The sequence below is a fragment of the Mustela nigripes genome, chromosome 3 (genome assembly GCF_022355385.1).
Source record: "Mustela nigripes isolate SB6536 chromosome 3, MUSNIG.SB6536, whole genome shotgun sequence".
NCBI lineage: Eukaryota > Metazoa > Chordata > Mammalia > Carnivora > Mustelidae > Mustela > Mustela nigripes.
In genome coordinates, this window is record NC_081559.1 from 107,046,998 (window position 1) to 107,068,894 (window position 21,897).

At 38.9% G+C, this 21,897-nt stretch overlaps 1 protein-coding gene across 1 annotated transcript in view; it reads left to right on the forward strand.

Annotated features, from left to right (window-relative positions):
• Nucleotides 1-21,897, forward strand: part of CNTNAP5 (contactin associated protein family member 5) — an 831,640-nt gene that overhangs the window by 349,450 nt on the left and 460,293 nt on the right. The window contains exon 5 of the mRNA XM_059394484.1: nucleotides 15,352-15,555. Coding sequence (XP_059250467.1) covers nucleotides 15,352-15,555 — 204 coding nt within the window. The remainder of the gene's footprint in view (nucleotides 1-15,351; nucleotides 15,556-21,897) is intronic.

Consider the following 21,897-nt stretch of genomic DNA (forward strand, 5'->3'; position numbering starts at 1 on the left):
TTTTATTTGCTTTCTTTGACCCCCTTTCTTCTCGAATTCTCCAAACCTGGCTTGGAAATCCATGCCTGCAGATTTTTTTTTTTTTTTTTCTGTAAACCCCACTCACGTGATCCTGTGGGTCCTGGTGCCTATGTGCCTTGTCCTGCCTATCCCTAGCCATGCTTGTCCCTCCTCTTTCCTCAGCCAACATGGCAGCAGCTGTTCTCCGTGGTCTCCCTGCTTCTAGGGCCTTCCTGAGAGGAGCACTGACTCATTGTTCAAGGGCTCCCCATAGCATTTGGAAGAGCCCACACTTCTCCACCCCTGTCATCTGCTGCATTCCCCATATTCAACTTCCACTGAGTGTCATGTACAGTTCCCTGCAAAGACATAAGCTTCTCTCTGGATTCCATGTTTTCATATTTGCAGCTGTCTTTTTTTTTTTCTTTTTTTCGTGAAAAATCCTCTTTCTCCTTCACCAGGATGACTACAGATTTCCCCTCACCAGCCAGATCAAATATCACCTACTTCTGAAATCTTTTGCCTCCTGGACCTTGCCATGTGATCTCTTTTTAGGTTTTATGTTTCAGTTCTAGGTTTTATCTTGTTAAATTAAAGTTACCTAGTGCTTCCTCACCTAAAAACCAGTCTGTTCTGTAAGATAGGATCATGTCCTACCTTTCTGCTACTCAGAACCTAGATCAGTGCCTGATGGCTGCTGTATGCTCTGGAATATTTAATGTGTATTTAATTTTTAGATCTAAAGGCTAGCCATCCTTATTCATTTTTGAAAGTTTTTATTGCATATTTTACTGGTTTTTTGCATATTTTACCATTTTATTGTATTTTTAAAATTACGATGTTTGTATAATATTCTTTCTAATGAAGGCATCCTTTCTCTTGTGTGTGTGGTTTATATAATTACATACATATATGCGTATTTTATAAGTAATAAAAATTATGAGCTTATTAGACTCTTCCTTGTACATGGGTTTCCTTAATACCTCATGTTATTTCTCTTTGAATAACTGAGATTATCAGCGGTTGCAGTTCCCAAATTGAATGTGTTTAGAGCCTCCTTAGGCTATTCTCGTATTATGCTGCCTCAAAATCTCTAGAAGTGAAAGTGTATCTCCATTTTCCTTAAGTATTAATGTTTTAAAAAATATTATCTTCTTAATTGGCTCCATTCTATTTTATTTGTTTATTTTTAAAGATTTTATTTATTTGAGAGAGAGTGCACAAGCAGGGGGAGGAGCAGAAGGAGACCAACAAGCAGACCCCACCCCCACCCCACCCCCACCCCGCCCCCGAAAGCAGGGACTTAGAGCTCTATCCTAGGACCCTGAGATCACTACCTGTACCGCTGAAACCAAGGGTCAGATATTTTGACCAACTGTGCCACCAGGCACGCCTTGCCTTCATTCCCTTTTATACATTCCAGGGTGACTATCCCATTTTACAGAAGTTCCCATTGCTTTCACATCACCAATGCTATCTTTTTTGCCATGGTCACAAGGAAGTTCAAAGCAAACAATTCCTTTGTGTACTCAATGGAATGGACAATGGAATCAATGGTCTGTTCATAAAAGCAGCCACCTCCCAGCAAATCTTGTTGACTTATTTGAGCCTCTGTTTTCTCATCTGCAAATCACAGTGATAATTATTTTAAAGACCATGATGTCACTTCAGAGTTATTCTGTATCAAGCATAGAATGGAGTATGTAGTCAATAGTCTGTGTAATTGACAGCTAGTAGTAGTGGGGGTATGTGTTCATAGAGGAAAGCCCTGTACTGCCACTACATGTTGCCTTTTGGGGAAACGTTGGTCTTATCTTCTATTAGATGAGGGGTCTGTCTTGGATTCAAATATATTCTGCCCTTGTCTCTCCTTCTGCTGTCATAGACTCTGGGATCTCAGTTCTCAGTAGCCTTTGGGTTCTCTCTCTGTTTTCAAGAATAGGATCAAATGTGGTCTCCCATGGCATTACACAAAGAATAAAATACAAAGTCTTCTCTTATTACAATTGCTACTGCTAAATAATTCTAGGGATAACCAAGAAAATAATTTTTAACATCCTTCTATATAGTTATTCTGAACATGTTATACCCTCTTCTTGCTGTGCATCCATTTCAGTATGACTATGACACATTTCCACATACAAATGTTTGGCAACCAAACTTGCGACATTACATTCTCATAAGAATTCTTGAATACCTCCTCCATTACCACTTTTCCTTCTGTGTCACCACTGTTGTCAAGTGGGATACCTGGTTTTTGAATTTTGCATGGGTATTTTCTCCCTCTGACCAATTTTCAGTTTGATTCTTTTGAACCAACATGTTTGTGCAGGTGAACCAAGTAAGTAAAAGACACGGGTCCTGCTACATCACTGAGCTGCCGTTATAAAGAGACATGCTTAAATAAAGATGTCAGTACAGAATTGTGCGAAATAATTCATCTCATGTTGAGTCTACAAAATAAGAAGGGGGGGGATGAGGAGAACTATTCTGAGTTGTAATTAGTGGGGATGCTTTCTGGGAGAGAGAGCCAGTATCTTCCCTGTTTGTGACAACTTGTCCATCATTAAATTATAATTTCCATTAGAAATGTCACCATCTATCATCAACATCCCCCTCCCCCACTGTCATTTAATATTTTCAGTATGGTGCAATACACTCCAAACCTCAACAGTCTTTCAGATAGGAATGACTGACTATTCCTATGTACTATACAAAGAGAGACTGAAATTTATAAATGTGAAGTGACTTTTAGATAAGTAATTTGCATCCTAAACCAAATATTTCTTCTGAGCTCTAAAAATATATATTCATTTGCCTGATTGATATTCAATTTGGTTATGTCATAAATAGCTCAAATTTAACATATCCCAAACGGAACTCTTAAAGTCAACTTGTACCCTCTAACCACACTCAGTTTCTTCTTGTTGTGGACTTCCTTATCTCAGTAGATAACACCAGTTGCCCGAACCAGCCATGGGGAGCTTTCTTTAAATCTCTGCTCTCCCTTATTTACCATAACAGATCTATCAGCAAGCTCTATCAACAATACTTCCAAAATTCATCACAAATATGTCCATTTCTTTTCATCCAGCCTGGTTCAGTTATATCTCCTATCACCTGGATTTTTAACTCAGGAACCCACTTTCCTTTTTTATTTTTTTCTTTCTTTCTTTTAGTCCATTATCTCTGCAGCAGTCAGCAGGATTGTCATAAAAAGCAGAGTTGAGCCACTTCCTGTTGAAAACCTTTTGCTGGCTTCTGCCTACACTTAATAAAACCAAAGTCATATATATGCATGAAGAAGAGGTCCTAGTGCATCTGGCCTTCACTTATTCCCCTGGCCTCACCACACCATGACGTCACCTCCATACCTGGTCTCAAGCTTTATTGGCTTCTGTTTTGCCTTCTGTCATGCCATGTTCCCTCCTATCTCAAGGCCCTTGAATGGGTTGATCACTCATTGTCTGGAGGGCTCCCCACCCCTTCTACCTTATTTTTTTATTATTAGGTTCAATTAGCCAACATATAGTACATCATTAGTTTTTGATGTAATGTTCAATGATTCATTAGTTGGATATAACAATCAGTGCTCAATCACCCCAGGTATCCTCCTTAATACCCATCTCCTGGTTACCTCATCCCCCCACACCCTTCCCATCTGTGACCCTCAGTTTTTTTCCCCAGAGTCCTGAGTCTCTTATGGTTTGTCTCCCTCTCTGATTTCTTCCCATTCTGGTTTCCCTCCCTTCCTCTATGGGGCTCCATGCAAGTCTTTATGTTCCACATATAAGTGAAACCATAGGATAATTGTTTTTCCCTGCTTGACTTATTTCACTTGCATAATGTCCTCCAGTTCCATCTAGGTCAATGCAAATGGTGTGTATTCATCCTTTTTGATAGCTGAGTAGTATTTCATTGTATATATGGACCACATATTCTTTATTCACTCATCATGTCCACAATAGCTAAACTGTGAAAGGAGCCAAGATGTCCTTCAACAGATGAAAGGATAAAGAAGATGTGGTACACACATCTAATAAGTATATTAAATATATATTAAATACTAACTCAGGCATAATCCCTGGGTAGAGGTCCCAGAATAACTGATTTTTTTTTCCCCTGTTCCTGGGTGATTGTTATATGGAACCAGAATTTAAAACCTTTTTCTCAAATTTCCCTTTTAATTATGAGAGTCACTTCATTCTTTGTCTACATTATTATTTTCTTGCTTGTGATTGTGAATCTTAAGGATTTAAGATGAAATATAGGCACTATTAAAGATAGTACACAATAATATTAGATGTGTGGGTACATTCACCACCAGAGATGCAATCCTAGCTTGTCAACTATTATCAACTATTGGTTGTATAATTCTGGACAATCTTGTGTCTTCTGTAGATACAGCTTCCTTTTTAGTGAAAAGAGAGGTAAAAATAATGCTCATTTCGTATCGCAAATTGCCTGAAAGAGTACTTGGCATATGGTAAGCATTTAAAAAGTATTAGCTATCATTATCATTATCTTCATTTGTATTTATACTGGTCACCACACTTTTCCCCCTTTTTCCTTTCCCCTCTTATTCAGGACCACATTCCACCTGTTCCTCAGGGAAAAGAGGCAAACTTTTTTATATACCCTCACCAGGCCACCTGTTGACTTTAGGCTATGTGGACTTCTGTCCAGGGGCTTCTACTTGAATTCCTTTCCATATGGGAAGCTAATTAATTTTAAAAAGCATTATAAATTCTGATAAGGCATAACGATCTGTCAGACTTCCCAATCTCATTAAAAATTAGAACTGTCATTTTATACTTCAAGTTGCCTCTTTACACACCAAAAAAAGACTTTGCGGCTATTTGGTTAATTATGGACAAGTGGTGTCATGCAAAATTCATCAGCTTCAGAGCTGACATCATATCCTAATTCCCCAAATAAAATTTTGTTGCCCCGGTTTCAGCTGCTCACTTTGTTGTGGTTCTCATCCTCTGGGGCCATTTGTTATACATGGTAGAGTCCATAAAGTTGTAAATTTCATCTTTGACATGTGAAGGCCCATATCACAGGGCACCTCAAAAGGCCGAGTTTATAGCAATGCAAATCCTGAAGGGGACAGAATGATAGCAGTCAGGCCTGAGGGCTTGGAGACCTGTGTTTGTGGTCTTTGAATCCCACTTTGGAAATCATAGCATCATACAAATGGAAATACAAATGGAAATGATAGCTTGTTGCAATTCCTTCATTCTACAGCAGAGGAAATTTAGTCCCAGAAAGGTCTTAAAATTTGAGTTAGTCAGCTTCTTCTTTTCTCTTTCTCTTCTCTGAGTTCATAGAGGAATAACTAACTAACTAACTAAATAAATACAAACAAAACAAAACAACAACAACCAAAAAAAGAACCCTCTTCTGGGAAGAGACCAGTTTACATATATATCTGCAGTAAGAGCACATTAACTCAAAAAAACAATGATATTCTACCTTGTCGACTTTTCTGATAAATCTGGAATAACTTTTCTTATTGATTGAGGGTCTCAAAAGTCTTTCAGCAAAAGGTGAGCAATACTCAGTAGCCCCTCTCTGCTAGGCTTTGGAGTATAGAAACAAACAAGACAATCATTTTCCTATAGGAATTCAGGATTTTTAGTTGCTATAAAAGGCAGACAAAGAAATGCTTCTAAATGTGGGGGTTGAGGAAACCAAGTGTCGTATAAGGCTAACAAAGGATGGGAAATCCACAGCTAACAATTTCTCTTGATGAATTGATGTTCTGCTGCTCGCTGTGTGCTTTGAGTGTATGGCTCTGATTCCTGGGACCCGTATTCTAATGGTTGTGATTTTAAAGGAAACTTAAGAGGCAAAATGAACTAATAGATCAACCTCTTTATGCAGCAGTGAGTTTCCTCAAAAATGTCAAGGACTTGCCCCCTACAGTTTTTTAAAATTATTATTAAAAAAAAAATTCTCTATCCAAATGATCACTGGAGGGGTTTGTTCCCCATACCTACCTCCTTGCCCTCACTTTCACAGATCGTACACAGGTAGAATCAATAGCAAGGGTATTCAGTAGGTCTCCAAACTAAAACCATGGTAAATCTTATTTTAGAAAAAAAAAAAAATACCAGCTAGTTTTAAGGTGGGAAGTAACAGCTCTTTTCTCCAATTTTGACACTCCCATATAACTGTGTCTCATTGCACCAAGACCCTTTCACAGGAAACATTTGTACATTGTGGCTGAAGATTACTGTGGGTCTATTAGGTGAGGGGACAGCTCATAATTGTATGCTACAATAGTAGCATACAAATAGTATGTATTGTAGCATACAATAGTAGCTCAAATAGTATGCTACAAATAGCGTAACTATTTGTACATAACAAATAGCATACTATTTGTACAACTGCTGGATGCTCAGGGTTAGCTTTTTGCCTTGATCATTCCTTCTGGAAACTTATGAGTAAGATTTGTGAAACAGTACTCCCATAACAAAACCTTCTGTTAACTTGCTGAGCCTCTGTGGCTATGACCTTCCACTTCTCATGGCCCTCCTTTTGCCTTTTCTGTGGGGTGACCCTATGTCCCAACTAGTTCTACTCAGTCCTGGTCCATGCTGTTGGCCCAGTTGAGTGATCCAATGCTCCCTTAAAGTCTCACAAGTCCCTACTTGGGCAACAAGGTCTAGGGGCCATAATTATGATTTCTTTTATCACCTTCTTATTCACCAAAGCAATTAATTTTTTGGGCTTTCATGTTACTGTGTCTGAATCCCTGGATGGAACAACCCATATCTCAATTACCTGGATCTCATAGCTCAGCATAGTGACCCAAAAGAGTACAAAATATGCCTAATATCTGCCAGTGAATTTAAGAACAAGCAAATCAAAGGATCTCTACTATTTTAATTTATTTATTTGAGAGAGAGAGAGAGCATGAAAGCAGGGTGAGGGGCAGAGGGAGAAGCGGACTCCTGACTGAGCAGGGAGTTAGACGAGGGCCTCCATTCCAGGACTCCAGGATTATGACTTCAGCTGAAGGCAGACACTTATCACCGACTGAGCCACCCAGGTGCCCCAGGATCTCTACTATTTATAATAATTATTATTATAAATTATTATTACTGTTATTATTATCATTATTTTGTTGTGATTGGGTCTCTACTATTTAAAAAGTTCTTTAAAATGATAACACTATTTGGGCCTAATCTTTGGAGTTAGCGAACAGTCCAGTTGAACTACAAATGCTAAGTGTGCTCAGAGATGTCGACATGTCTAAGTTATCCAAAAAAACCTAGGCATTTTAAGAAGGCACATCTGACTGTCAGAGCTAAAAATTCTATCTGCTAAAGTTAGGATTGGAATTCAAAGTTTTGCCTTTTTTTTTCTTTTTTGTACTATGACTGTTTTTCATGTTGTCTTTTTGAGATCTATTCTATGTATTCCCTGCTCTCATACACAGAAATGTCAGAAGTTCCATAAGGAAAGTGATTCTTGGGGTTTGTCAGTGCTAACTTTGGAAACTGACATTGCTTTCATAGTTCATCTGAGGTTATCAGGAGCTTCTGATAAGGCCTAGAAAAGTCAGGATTGGTGGAGATCTGTGTAAATTTGAGCTGACGGAAACCTTTGTGGTTTGTGGATTGCTAGCCAAAGCCCTGGAGTCCTCCGTATAAGTTTATGGTCTGAATAATAATCCTTTTTCTTATATAATGTATCATGAGCTAAGCTTCATACTGTAATTGTATTGAAAATCATGTTTACTGCGAATAGCCAAAGTGTCTGAGTGGGACTAATTGTCTCAGGGTGAATTGATGGTTTCTCCTGTCAACTTTGAGCTGGAGCTTTCTTGTCTGTGAGAAAACAGAGTATGTGTTGCCGGCCCACGCCAGAATCCTTCTCAGCTCACTTGGGGATTCGAGCTTGGAATCTTTTATTCAGTGGAGCCCTTGTTTTAGCTGGTTTGTTGACAAGCTACCAACATCCATCAAATATGCCAGAGTCTGACTCCAGAACTCTGTCTTTCTCAGAAAACGAGCTATGACAGCTGGGTCAGCAATTATGGGCTCAGTGGGAAGTCAGCCAGCACTGGCATTTCTCAGCACCACTGGCATGGAGGGGAGTATGCTTTGGTTTTGTCTTAACCTAAAAGGAGAGCTTTGTGAGCTGTAGAACCTGTCCTTATCCTGAAGACTTTTTGGATCCCCAAATAGGCTCTCCTTCATATTCCAGAGAAATCTGCCAGTATATTACCACCTTAACAAACCACAAAATGAGTTGAATTGAATTCACAATGAGATCCTAAAAATCGATTTTGAGAAAGAGGAAGAAATTGTCCTCTCTGGGGAGTAAATATCTAACAGCTGTGTTCTAGCCAGCATTGTCGATAAAATAAGAAAAGCTGTAAGAAGAAATTAGGTAACCCCACTGGGGAGGGGCGGGATGGGTAGCTGGGACCAGAATGCAGACTGACCGAACAATACAGATGAACATTCTGAAAACCAGAGTAAGTTCTAAAAACCAGAACTGGCCATACACTTTCCCTACTTAAAATACTTTGACAGTTATTTCTCCATTGACCTCAGGGCCATGTTGAAACCCATTATTACTTTTAACAGGATGCTCCATCACAGAAGCCCGGACTCTGTCCCCAGCCTCTGGATTCCCTACTGCCTGCCATTTTATGCTTTAGTGTAGAGCCTCTCAGACTTCCGTTGGCATTAGAATCACCTAGAGGACTCAATACAACTCAGATTTCTGGGTCTCATGCTCAGAGTTTCTGATTCTGTATACCTGTGGTGAGGTCGGAAAACCTGAAACTCCTAATGAGCTTCTGGGGTTACCAAGGCTGCTGGTGCAGGCAGTTCACTGCCTGCCAACAAACCTGAACACTTGCTGATCCTAGATAAGACCCCATGTCCTCTCCATGCTTCAGATGGGCCGCTCCTTCCCTCTGGTGGCAATACCTTGTGCACATACCTCACCTGCCTGATTTTCAGTCATCCCTCAGGGCTTGGGAGAAGCATTATCTACTCTTAGAGGGGGCTAGACACCCCTCCTCTGGGAACTCCCAGTGCACAGTGCTCACCCTCTTCCCAGGGATGTGTGATTGTATGTTTGCTGTCTCTAGCTTAGCCCTGGAAAGCAGGGACTTCTATAGAGTTTATCACTGTCTACCTATGCTGAACACAGGTGCTGCCATGTTGAGGGGGTTCAACAAAGTTTTGAATACAAGCATGTCTTACTGAAATGAGACCACAGAAATAGACTAAGATAGGGAGTTTGACCTTAGTGGAGATAGTGGGGGTGGGAAGGGTAATGCATGTCTACCTGAAAAAAGCCTCTCAGATATTTGTGTGGTTTCCCTGGCCCTGTTAGGAAGAACACTGCTCTAGTTGAGTCTCTGAATGAAAAAGGAAGTTCAGAAGAGCAGGGACCACAGGAAATTCCTATCAACTTTTAAGGAAAAAATAATTTCCTGCTTAACATTATCTTCCTTTTAAACTGGCATCTCCTGGGCACCTGGGTGACTCAGTTGGTTAAGCCTCTGCCTTCAGCTCAGGTCATGATCTCAGGGTCCTGGGCCCCAGTGTCCTGTTTTGGGCTCCCTGCTCATCAGGGAGTCTGCTTCTCCCTATTCCTGAGCCCCTCCCCTGCTTGTGCTCTCTCTAGTGCATGCTCACTCTCTCTTTCAAATAAATAAATAAAATCTTTAAAAAATTGACATCCCTTTTCTTATACACATATTCCCACATACATAGCTCCTCCCCAGTGCATGCTTAATGCTGAGTGTACAAAGTCTTGTACATTCTCATTATGTATGAGATGTAAATTTCATGTAGTTCTCACACCAACCCCCACTTTTAAGAGGAAACATTGATGGTTTCTGTGTCACACAACTCATTCCCATGTGTATGCTTTTGGGTAAGATACATAATCGGTGCTTTGGCTTTCCCATGTTACAAATGGGAAAAAATATAGACCTTGTAGGGCTGTTAAGAGCATTAAATCAGGCAATGCGTGCTAATTTGTTCCCCTTTTTCACCTAGAGAATGGATTACTTCATCCAGAATAAGAAATCTCTATGGGTGGCATAGAGAGGCAGTGATAAAGAATAGGGAAGATATATTTAGTTTTGTCAGTTACTTTCTTGGTGCCCTTAAAACTACATTCTGAGGTGATTACACACTTTTCCACCTGCCAGAAGGGGGCCTATCTCTACACACCTTCCAATGCACTCCATTTTACTTGTCTTTCCTTTTTCCTTTTCTTGGTATTTTTAAGCAGAATCTTCTTTCAAGTAGCTCGTAAGACATGAAGGAAGGTGTTCATGTTCATAATCAGACCCCATGCCACAAAGTCCTGAAAGTGCTGAATGAGAGAGTCAGGACAAAGTGGTTACAATAAGATCTAAAAAGGAAAAGGCAGCGTATAATATAACTGTTTTTCTTAACAACCACAGTTTAAAAATATGAGCCTTCATTATTTTGATTTGAAATCTGCTTATCCAAATGAAGTTGGGAATGCTGGGTATTTCATATAGCTCCATGCTGGGAGTATTAAGTATTCAGCTGGGGAATGTTTTAATTCTTCTATAAACCCCCCCCCCATATCTTTTTAACCACCTGTTCTCTTCTGGGATATGGTTGATGCATTTTCGGTGTGGCCCCATACTGCAAAGGTTCAAGGTGTTTGCCTGAGTTCACTTACAGTGGTGAAGTTTTTCTCTCATTAGCTGTTGGTAGTCTTCGGAGGAAAGCTTCCATTCTCCACAAGGCTAATTCTGTGCTTTCTAAAGGAGGCCTCTCACCTCTGCACCGGTGAGTGTGCGTTATGTGGGCTTTATATCCCAGGTGAGCGTGTACCTCCAGGCAAATGAACACTCTGAGTGTGATTCTGCAGCCAGGGTCTTAAAAATTGGGGGCAGGTGATGTGACAGGAAGTCAGGGAACAATCAGCAATATTACCTTTGGGCACAAGTTCCTTACGGGGTCACTAAGTCATTTCACAGGTGTTTCTGGACAGCATAGTGTTCTGGGCCCAGTGCTAGGCTCTGAATTAATGAGGTGGCAAATATACACCTGGCCCCGGCCCTCATGGGATGCCCTGTCATGCTGGAGAGCTGGACTAGAAACACATTGGGAAACAACCAAGAATCAAATTGCAGTTGGGAAGTGAATTACGAAGGAAGTAGCAGGGTGTTCAGGGGAGACTAGCTAAACGAGGAACCTGTTAAGGAAGACCAACCACCTGCCTGACAACTGAATATCAGAGCCTGAAGCGAGAGAGGGGCAGGCCTGTTGAAAGGGCTCAGCACAAGCAGAACAGGTTTAGTGGGATGGGACAGGTTGGAATCTGGGCTCTGCCACTTGCTAACTTCATGCTACTCTTCACCACTTTCAACCATAGACTCCTCATTTGCAAAACTGGAATAATAATAGTACGTTCTTTATAGGTTGATTAAAATTAAGGAAGTTCGCATGTGGGGGAAAAAAAAAGTTTACACCATTATAGGGCTCCTGACATGTGCTCTGCGTATGTTACCCAAACTAACCCCCACATTGCACATACACACACGTTGAAAGTACATAGTACATAAAGGGGAGTGATGGTTGGGGATTGAAGAAAAGATGAGGTGGGAAAGCAGGAAAGGCAGATCTTGAGAGGTCTCAGAGAGAGATTTTAATTCTTAGTGTAAAGGGAGTTCACTAAAGGGCTTTAGTGAAGGCGATCTGTGATGTTACTTGTGTTTTATGAGGATGAAAGAATGGGTCAGAGGGAAGTAGCAAACGTTGAATCACACAGGACAGTTATGAGGTGCTATTTTAAGAATGTGGCAAGTGATGATATAGGCTTGAATGCATACCTGCTCGGTGTAATATGACAGATACCAAATCAAACCATGTTCTTCGTATCATCTTTATACTGTAATGCACAAATCTTTACCACTGTAGTAATGCTTTTGGATTAATAATGGATGGAGGGGGGTGGATTGCTGAGTGATTCTACATTTCCAGGTATACTTTATGTAATTTTCACCATGACTTTGTAGGGTGAGCGTCTCATAGCTCCATTGCACAGATATGAAGAATTAACCCCTGAGCTGTCAAGAAAGTTGCTGCAAGTCCTCCAGCTAGTAAATAGCAAGGCCATAATGGAAACCCAGGTCTGTTAGGCTTCAACAATATTTTTGTTTGCTTGTTTGTTTCTCTTTGTCAATTGCTTCTATTAGCTTTAGATTTCATGGCAATATGTACTTTCATGGCAAGATGTACTTTATTGGAGGTAACCTATGTCATCAGCACTTGACTAGGTAAGTCACTAAATTAGCTAGGCATTTGAGGAAATGAAATATAGGTCATTAGTGCCATGATGAATTAGGAGAGAGGGGTGTAGGGACCTAGATTGGAGAGAGGAAGAGCCTGGGCACTGTAGGCTGAGACATAAGGCATGAGGTGTGTCTTCAAAGCAATAACACATTCTGTGTTTATTCATGAAAGCATTTGTCCCACACTCAAAAACAATATAGTGTTTCAGCCTTCTGTTTCCATAGCACTGGATGTGCCCTTTATTTTTAGCTCATAAGTCATATTATCTTGGCTGTCCACAGAGTATATGTCATGTCCACTCACTCAACACCAAAGCTCTTAAGGACCCAGTTCCTATCCCAGAGTCTAGTGCAGTAACAGAAGAAAGCACATCTTTGTATTGCCATGAAATCTAAAGCTAACAGAAGCAATCGACAAAGAGAAACAACAACAAAAAGATATTGTTGAAGACTAACAGCCCCGGATTTCCATTATGGTCTTGCTATTTACTAGCTGGAGGACTTGCAGCAACTTTCTCGACTTCTTTGGACTTCAGTCTTCCTATCTGTGCAATGGAGCTAAGAGAAGCTTCTCTCTGTATCTGGCCTATTTCCTTTTAGGGTCTAGAGAATCATCAGCAACCCTTGGTTAGAATCGCTTTGTTCCATAGGAATACATTGTGAAGTTGCATTTTAAAACTAATTACGGTAAAAGTATAATTTCATTTTTACTTTCATTTCAGAATTTTGGCTTTACAAAGAATGTTTCAATTTGGGCAGCTTGAACTTGGCCAAAATAATATACTTAATTTATCATTGTGTATGTTCAAGCTGAGTATTTTAATTGCTTGGTGAATACTAAAAAAATGAGTTTTTCAGAGCACTCGATTTCAAATAAGACTAATTGCATACACCCATTCACCACTACCCCACCCACATAAGATGGTATATAATGAATTTGTTTCAAGTTATATTGAATAGCCTTACATTTTTTTCTATTGTAAAAGTAATAAGAGTTCTTTGCAAAAGTTTTTATAATTAAAAAAAAAGGAGAAATAATGTGAAAATAACATAGAACACCTCCCAAATAGAGTGCCTATTAATTGATTGTTAAATGATTACTTTTTCAGAGCAATTTTAGAATCACAGAAAAATTAGCTATGCAGGGTGCCTGGGTGGCTCAGTGGGTTAAGCTGCTGCCTTCCACTCAGGTCATGATCTCAGGGTCCTGGGATCGAGTCCCACCTCAGGCTCTCTGCTCAGCAGGGAGACTGCTTCTCCGCGCCGCCCCCCCACCCCCGCCTCCCTGCCTACTTGTGATCTCTGTCTGTCAAATAAATAAATAAAATCTTTTTTTAAAAAAATTAGGTATGCAGATTTCCTGCATACCCACTGCTTCTATATGTAGAACCTCCCTTATTATCAGCATCCCCCAGCAGAGTGGAAAATTTACTACAATTGGTTAACCTACACTGATATATCATAATCACCTAAAGCTCATAATTTGCATAATGGTTCACTGTTGGTGTTGTATGTTCTATGCGATTGGACAAATGTATAATGATATGGTATTTCCATCATGATACTATCGTACAGAGTCTTTTCAATGCCCTAGAAATCCTCTGGGCTCCATCAGTTCATCATTCCCTTCCCCAACTCAGCCAACCACTGATCTTTTTACCATCCCCATCATTTTACCTTTTTTAGAACATTGTGTCATTGGAATCAAACAGTAGCTTTTCCAGATGGGTTTCTTTCGCTTGGTAATATACATTGAAGTTTTGTTCATGTATTTTCATGGCTTGCTAGCCCATTTCTTTTTAGTGCTGAGTAATATTCCACTGTCTTGATGTACCAATTTATTTATACATCCACCTACTAAAGAACATCTTGGTTGCTTCTAAGATTTGACAATTATGGATAAAGCTGTTATAAACATCCATGTACAGATTTTTGTGTGAACATAAGTTTTCAACTCCTTTGTGTAAATACCAAGCAGTGAGGTTGCTGGATAGTTTAAGAGTATGTTTCGTTTTGTAAGATACCACCAAATTGTCTTCCAAAGCGGCTGCTACATTTTGCATCTCTACCATGAATGAATGAGAGTTCTTGTTACTACACCTCGCCAGCATTTTTTGTTCTCAGTGTTCCAAATTTAGGCCATTTTTATAGGTATACAGTAGCATCTTCTTACTGTTTTAATTTGTATTTTTTTAATATCATGATGTGGAGCATCTTTTCATATACTTATTTGCCATCTCAATATATTCTCCAGTGAGGTGAGAACCTCTGTTAATATTCTGGCATACGATTTTCAAGTATGTTTATACATATCCACTAAATAAGTTGATTTAGGTCATGATTACTTGACTTTCCTTTATTTATATATATTTTTGATTAACAATAATAATTAAATATGTTTACATATAAAAAATAAAATGATATATATCACTAACACAGGATAGGTAGGGATGGTAAGGTTAAAATATACTTGCCCTCCCTGTACAAACACCAAGTCTTCCTTTACTGCACATTCTTTTCCACTAAACTCAAAGGAGACCTCAGTATCTCTCTCAACACAGGTTCTGTGAAGACAGTACTATTCAGTTAGATGTGGTAAATAATAGACTATATTTTTCATCTCTAACCTTGAACCTGAGGTGACGGAATCAAATGGCTCCAACTATCAGAAGCAAATTAATAATGAAGATAAGTCATGATATATTATTACTACCAGGCATCTGACACCATAGAGCCTGACATAGGTATTTGTGGTATTCTTGTGCTGTACCATCAAGCAAAATATGATATATCACTAAAGCAGGGTTATACTTCCAGGCTAATGATCAGTTCACCTTGACTCAATGTGTGATGCCTGCTTGTAAATGAATAATCCCCTTGAGTCTAATTAGGTTGGGTCTAGTCCATATGCTTTCTGTTGAGATGGAACCCTCCAAATGTCAAGAACATTCCTATAAATTGGATGAGAAGCACGAAGAGCAATTATGAGGATGTTCACTGATCTCTCTCTCCCTCTCCTTTCTCCCTGTTCCCAGAATCAGATGTTGCTGACTTTGATGGCCGAAGCTCCCTTCTATATAGGTTCAATCAGAAGTTGATGAGCACTCTCAAAGATGTGATCTCTCTGAAGTTCAAGAGCATGCAAGGAGATGGGGTTCTTTTCCATGGAGAAGGTCAACGTGGAGACCATATCACCCTGGAGCTCCAGAAGGGGAGGCTTGCCTTGCATCTCAACTTGGGTAGGGTCAGGCTTTGTTGCTTTCCATGTTGAACTATCAGGAACTCTATTTTGTGGTGGGTTACAATTTCTTATTGCCCTTGTATGTTAGGTGGGAGTTGCTGAAATATAATCTAAGTGACATTTTATTGGAGAAGAAAAAATAAACATTTTGTGAAATAGTTAAGCCATGGATAGCATTCTTTGAAACAAGATAATATTGGTGTGTAGGAATCACTACAAGCTCATTGCTATATATATGTATTTATTTATCTACCTACATATTTATCTGTTTATCTTTTTAAATACAATTTAACTTGAGCAAGTTTAATACACATGCACACATATTTTAATGAAGCTTGCTCACATTCTATTCTGATTAGTATATTTATGAAAATTGAGTCCCCAGGGAAAAGTGGAGAAGACATATTTTAACTTATTTAGTTTATTATCATTATTATTTATATTTTGGTTAAGAAGAGAGAGGGTCATATGTATAGTGGGAAAGTCTATGTTTTTGCTCATTCCCATGTCTTGTTAAGGGAAACACTCTCTTTTACATCTCTTGTGCTAGGGTGAGCCCTAGACTTGCCAAATGCCAGTTAAGTTAGCAAAATGACCTGCCTCCTGTGTATTTAGGACTCCATCCTCCCCCTATGGGTTGGCACCCAGCATGACCTGCCTCACCACAGGTAGTCTATCATTATAATTTCATTGTAATCAGCTTCTTATTCCAGGGAAAAAGAAAGAAGGGCTCGGCCTCCTTTATATGCTCAAAGGTACTTTTGAAGGTAGAGTGAACCAAGTGCTGAGGGCAGGGGTGAAAATTCCCAAAGGTGCAAAGGCAAACCAAAAAGCTCTTCCATAGAAAAAGAAACAAACAAAATAGAGAGATCACCCAAGGTGAAGAAAAAGGAAGTGTCATTCTTTATGAGAATGATTCCCTGCCTCTCACTGATTTTGTTAGTATATTAGGGGGGAATATTATACTTGTGGAAGAGAATTGCCACTAACTATTTGGTATCAAAGTAAAGAAGGACAGTTATAGCAGAATTGAGTTTGTAACTTTAGGTTGTATGGAGAGCTGGGGAAAATATCAGATAAGTGTATTTTTATAATTAGAAGGAGAGACAGAAGAATGAAAGTTAGTGTTGACTCACCTCAAAAACCAAAACAAAGTCTTTATTTTGAGGCATTTCTGAGTACCTTTTAAGCCACCATGGTGAATATTGTCAGGGAGAACATATGGAATCCTTTAATTTATAAAATTGACATCTAATGCATTACATTAAATGTAAACCAAAGGCATCTTTAGAAGCAGAATTTTACCCAGAAGAGAGCAGTAAGGGGATTTACTAATACCATGATTAATTGCATTAACATACCTAAAGAAACAACTTATCAATGAGTTATCTGAAGGGTAAGCATACACATATTCAGTAAAAATGCGCCAGTTCATTACCTGACCTTCAGTTTTCAGAAAGGGGATATGGATGAATGGAGTGCAGTCCTGTAACAGCATATGGCTCAGAGAGCATTGTGCACTGAGAGTGAAGTTATGGTTACTTGTCAATGGCAGAGCAGGTGTCTTCTGCTAGTAACACTGAATCTTCCAGTTACTGTGATTTATATTCCTGATTAGATATGCCATTCCCCCTCCAAAGGTCTGCCCCAACATGCATCATCTTATGTTTTAAACTAGTTGCATTCACAGTATTGCATGATGGAAAGGAGGAGGTGTGGTCATGCAACACCTATTTTAATTGTAGACATGTGCTAACTATTTGTTATGGGGAAAGTTGCATAACTCAGAAGACTCCATTTACTTATGTATAATCTGGGGCTAAGGAATAACTATCTTGTGGAGCTTGGGCATGAAAACCAAAAATAATATAAATGAATATTCTCTATCAATAAGTAAACATAGTGAAGTATCAAAAAGAGAAGCTCTTAATATTCTTCATTTTTTAAAAAGAAATACAATATCTGAATGTCCTGTATTCTGTGCTATTTCAGTATTCCTGAAGGGAAATTGTATTTAAAATGAATAGGACCTGCTCCTTGCTGTGATATATGGAAAATAAGTCTTTTATTCCTTCCAGATTCCATATTCCGTGTATTTCTAATCATGTGGTGATAAAGTAAAACCTCATTTAGTGAATGATTCAGTAGTAAGAATTTGTTCTCTCACTATTATTCATAGTTTGAGAATTTCTTCATCTCTTTTATCTGTTTGGAAAGTGAAATGTTGTGAGTTTGAGTGTTCCCTGTACTTACCTGTTTGAAGCAGCCACCTAGGTTTCTTATAAATTCATATTAATCTTCTTCTCCAGAGAGACACTGGCATATATCAGTTCCTTAACCCTTCATACCTCAGAAAGAACCACCAGATCTCTGAAAGCACTAAGTTAAAGGGGAAAGGAAGATGATAATTGCTTTTTCTCATAATATAAAATCTGTAATGTAGGTTGCACAAAGACAAGGTTTGTTCACTGCTGTAGCTCCAGAAGTTAGGAAAGCACCTTCCTAATGTAGGTACTCAAGGTACAATTAGTACAATGGAAAAAGGGGGTTCCATCTCAAATACTAGGGCTTGACACAAGACACATTATTACTGCTGGGCATGCTCACCCCAAGATTGTGCTCCTGGTCTCCCCATGAGTCTTTCTCTCTATGATGTCGCCCTGATATTTACAGAATCCCCATGGTGTGTTAGTATCCTATCCAATCCTTAAAGCAGCTCAACTAGGTAAATGAATATTAGCCCCAAATTACCTATAAAGAATATTGGACTCAAAAAGGATAAATCATTTCTTCAAGTTACACAGCTAGTTATTAGGCATGACCACTATTAAAATGTAGTTATATATAATCATTTTTTACTATTTTCTTCAGATTATAAACTATATATCAGTTTTAGAAAACCTGAAGAATTAAACAAAAATAATTATATTTAAGGAAAACAAAATATGTCACCTGAAATCCTACAGTCATCTCTCCTATTGACATTTTGGTATATTTTTTAAATGTTTTTCTTAGTTATTTATATGAAATTTTATATATTATACAAAATTCATGTTCTTTCCATGTTGTCACGCAACTTCCAAGATGGAAAGATTTCATATTATTCATGATCATGATAATCTTTCTTAAAATTTTCTTTTAAAATCAATTAATTAACATATAGTGTATTATTAGTTTCAGAGGTAGAGTTTAGTGTTTCATCAGTTGTGTATAACACCCAGTGCTCATTACATCAAGTGCCCTCCTTAATGCCCATCACCCAGTTACCCCATCCCCCAGAAAGCCTCTGTTTGTTTCCTAGAGTTAAGAGTCTTGAGGTTTGTCTCCCTCTTTGATTTTGTCTTATTTATTTTTTTCCTCCCCTTCCCTATGTTTCACCTGTTTTGTTTCTTAAATTCCACATATGAGTGAAATCATATGGTAATTGTCTTTCTGTGATTAGCTTATGTTTATCTTTTAATATTTCATTTTTTAAAGAAATGAATGAATAATAGAAGGAAAGAAAGGATGTGAAAAGGAGGGTAGGGAGGGGAGAGAGAGAGGCAGAGAGGGAGGGAGGGAAGGAGGAGGGAAAGAGGGAGAGAGAGAGAGGCAGAGAGAGAAAAAGGGAGGGAGACAGAGAAAGAAGGAGGCAGGGAGGAAGAGAGGGAGGGAGGAAGGGGAGGAGGAGGGAAAGAGAAAGAAGGAAGGAGGAAGAATCCGAAAATCCAAATTAGTGGTCTAAAGGATGGCCCTAGGCCAATGAAGAGGTAGTTTTCCTTCCCAGATTCCATGGAGGCTCCAGTGGTACAACTTTTAGTGATGATTCTCCAATGTGTGTCCCTTATGTAATCGGACTTTACAGTTCAACAATTCAAGATAGGAATAGAGGGGTTCAGCACCATGGCCAGTTGTTGAGGCTGGCCTTTGGATCCCCATTGGTTGTGTTTCTTTTTAAGTGATGCTCTTTGGTGACTGATTCATTGCCAATTATCCCTACCGGGGCTTACTTGGGCAGGTCAGTACTATGGTAAAATTGACCTAGGTCATTCCCATTGACTTAATTTCTTAGGGAAGAGCAATGATTCTTTTTTTTTTTTTTTCTTTCCTAGAAGTACTAATGGGAAAGAGATTTCTTCTTTCAGTCAGTTCCTCTTCTCACATTGAACATATCTCATTCACACCACCTGTGGCAGTCTGCCCTCTGCAGAATTCTAGTGGCACTAACCCATACATGCCGGTGGGAGAATCAAAGAGCAGGTATTAATGACTGGGAAACTGTTGTAAGAACTAAGCAAGACATCAATAGTACATGTAGGTCATTCATCCTTACAAGAGTTCAGTGCCTTTGAACTAAGGCAGAATGTGCAGTTGCAATGAGTGCAGCTGTAGTAAAGTGAGAATCCAAGAATAGCATATAAATGCATACACAGCAATGCCCTTGAGGAGGCAAGCGTAGGGTGCAGAGACCAAAGCAGTTGAATGAATAATCAACTCGTGGTGATATCTTGAGATATTGGTGAAAGATCTGCACATTCTCCATAAAGTAAAATGGACATTTGTATTAGCTCTTTTAAATCTACGCAATTGAATAAGTCAACCCACACATATTTGTAAAATGTTCAACATGTTTCTGAATTTATACTGAATACTATGGAAGATATTTTAAGTGTTGCTGTTTTTGAGAGCCTGCACTTGAGCATTATACTAGATAAGTTAAATATGTATTCTATTCAAAATAACATGACAGACCTAGAAACTGTATCCAAACCCATTTTACAGATGAAAGAACTGATGGTCTGTGATGTGCGGTCTGTTGCCCAAGATCACATAGTCCCATTATTGTAGACTTGGGGTTGGAACCCCCTCCAGTTCTACCCTAATATCCTGACATTAATAATTAAAATGTTCTAAACCTTTATAAAAGTATCATGAAGTCCATGTTCTTGGTTAAACTGTAACAATGGAGTGATCAGGGTAGGGGAGAGGAGCCCAGAAAGGCTTTATGGATAGCTCTGACTAATCTGGACATTTTATCATAAAAAATAAAGGAATACAGGAATTTCAAAGTGTCAGGGGGTCAAAGTGCACCCCATTTTTCATAAAATTTTCATTAATGTAATAGCAATTTGTTGAACTAATACATTAAATTAGGAGCTGAGCTAGCCATGGGGGATTGAAAGTTGTACTTAGCAGTCCCTAATTTCAGGGAGTTCTCAACCTGGTAAAATAATTATTTCATTCTCTTTTTTTAATGTAAAATCGATTTTATTTTATTATTTTATTTATTATGTTAGTCACCAAATAGTACATCATTAGTTTTTGATGTAATGTTCCATGATTCATTGTTTGTGTATATCACCCAGTGCTCCATGAAATACATGTCCTCCTTAATACCCATCATCGGGCTAACCCATGTCCTCCCCGCCCCCCCCAACCCTCTGAAACCCTCAGAGCCCTGTTTTCTGGAGTCCTTAGTCTCTCATGGTTCATCTCCCTCTCTGATTTCCTCCCTTCATCTTTCCCTTCCTTCTCCTAATGTCCTCCATGCTATTCCTTATGTTCCATGTACATATAAAACCATATGATAATTGTCTTTCTCTGCTTGACTTTTTTCACTCAGCATAATCCCCTCCAGTTCCAACCATGGTGTTGCAAAAGTTGGGTATTCATCCTTTCCAGTGGCTGAGTAATATTCCACTGTATACATTGACCACTTCTTTATTTATTTACATTTTAACTTTTTAATATTAATTTAAAGTATATGATTATATATTATCAAAACCATATGCCATAACTGTATTGAGAAACCATTTTCTTAAGGTAGTGAAGTCATGGATGATGGATAAAAATTAGAGGCTGGACTTGAGCAAACACCCCTAAACCTGGAGAGTATTTTATTGAATGATATTTAGAAATATTTAGTTTCTAAATATCTATATCTATACCTCTAAATAAATATAATGATAGTTAGAAACATTCTAAATAAAGACCTATGTTTCTTTGCTTTAGTGTTAAAGATTTACGCCAGTTTTTTTTTTAAAGATTTTATTTATTTATTTGACAAAGAGAAATCACAAGTAGGCAGAGAGGCAGGCAGAGAAACAGGCAGAGAAAGAGGGAAAAGCAGGCTTGCTGCTGAGCAGAGAGCCCGATGTGGGGCTTGATCCCAGGACCCTGGGCCAAAGGCAGAGGCTTTAACCCACTGAGCCACCCAGGCGCCCCAAGATTTACTCCAGTTTGAGTGTCAAGCCCACTGGAATCGTGTTGCTTACAATTAGTTTCTTCTTCTTTTCCTCCTTCTCCTCCTTCTTCTTCTTCTTCTTCTTCTTCTTCTTCTTCTTCTTCTTCTTCTTCTTCT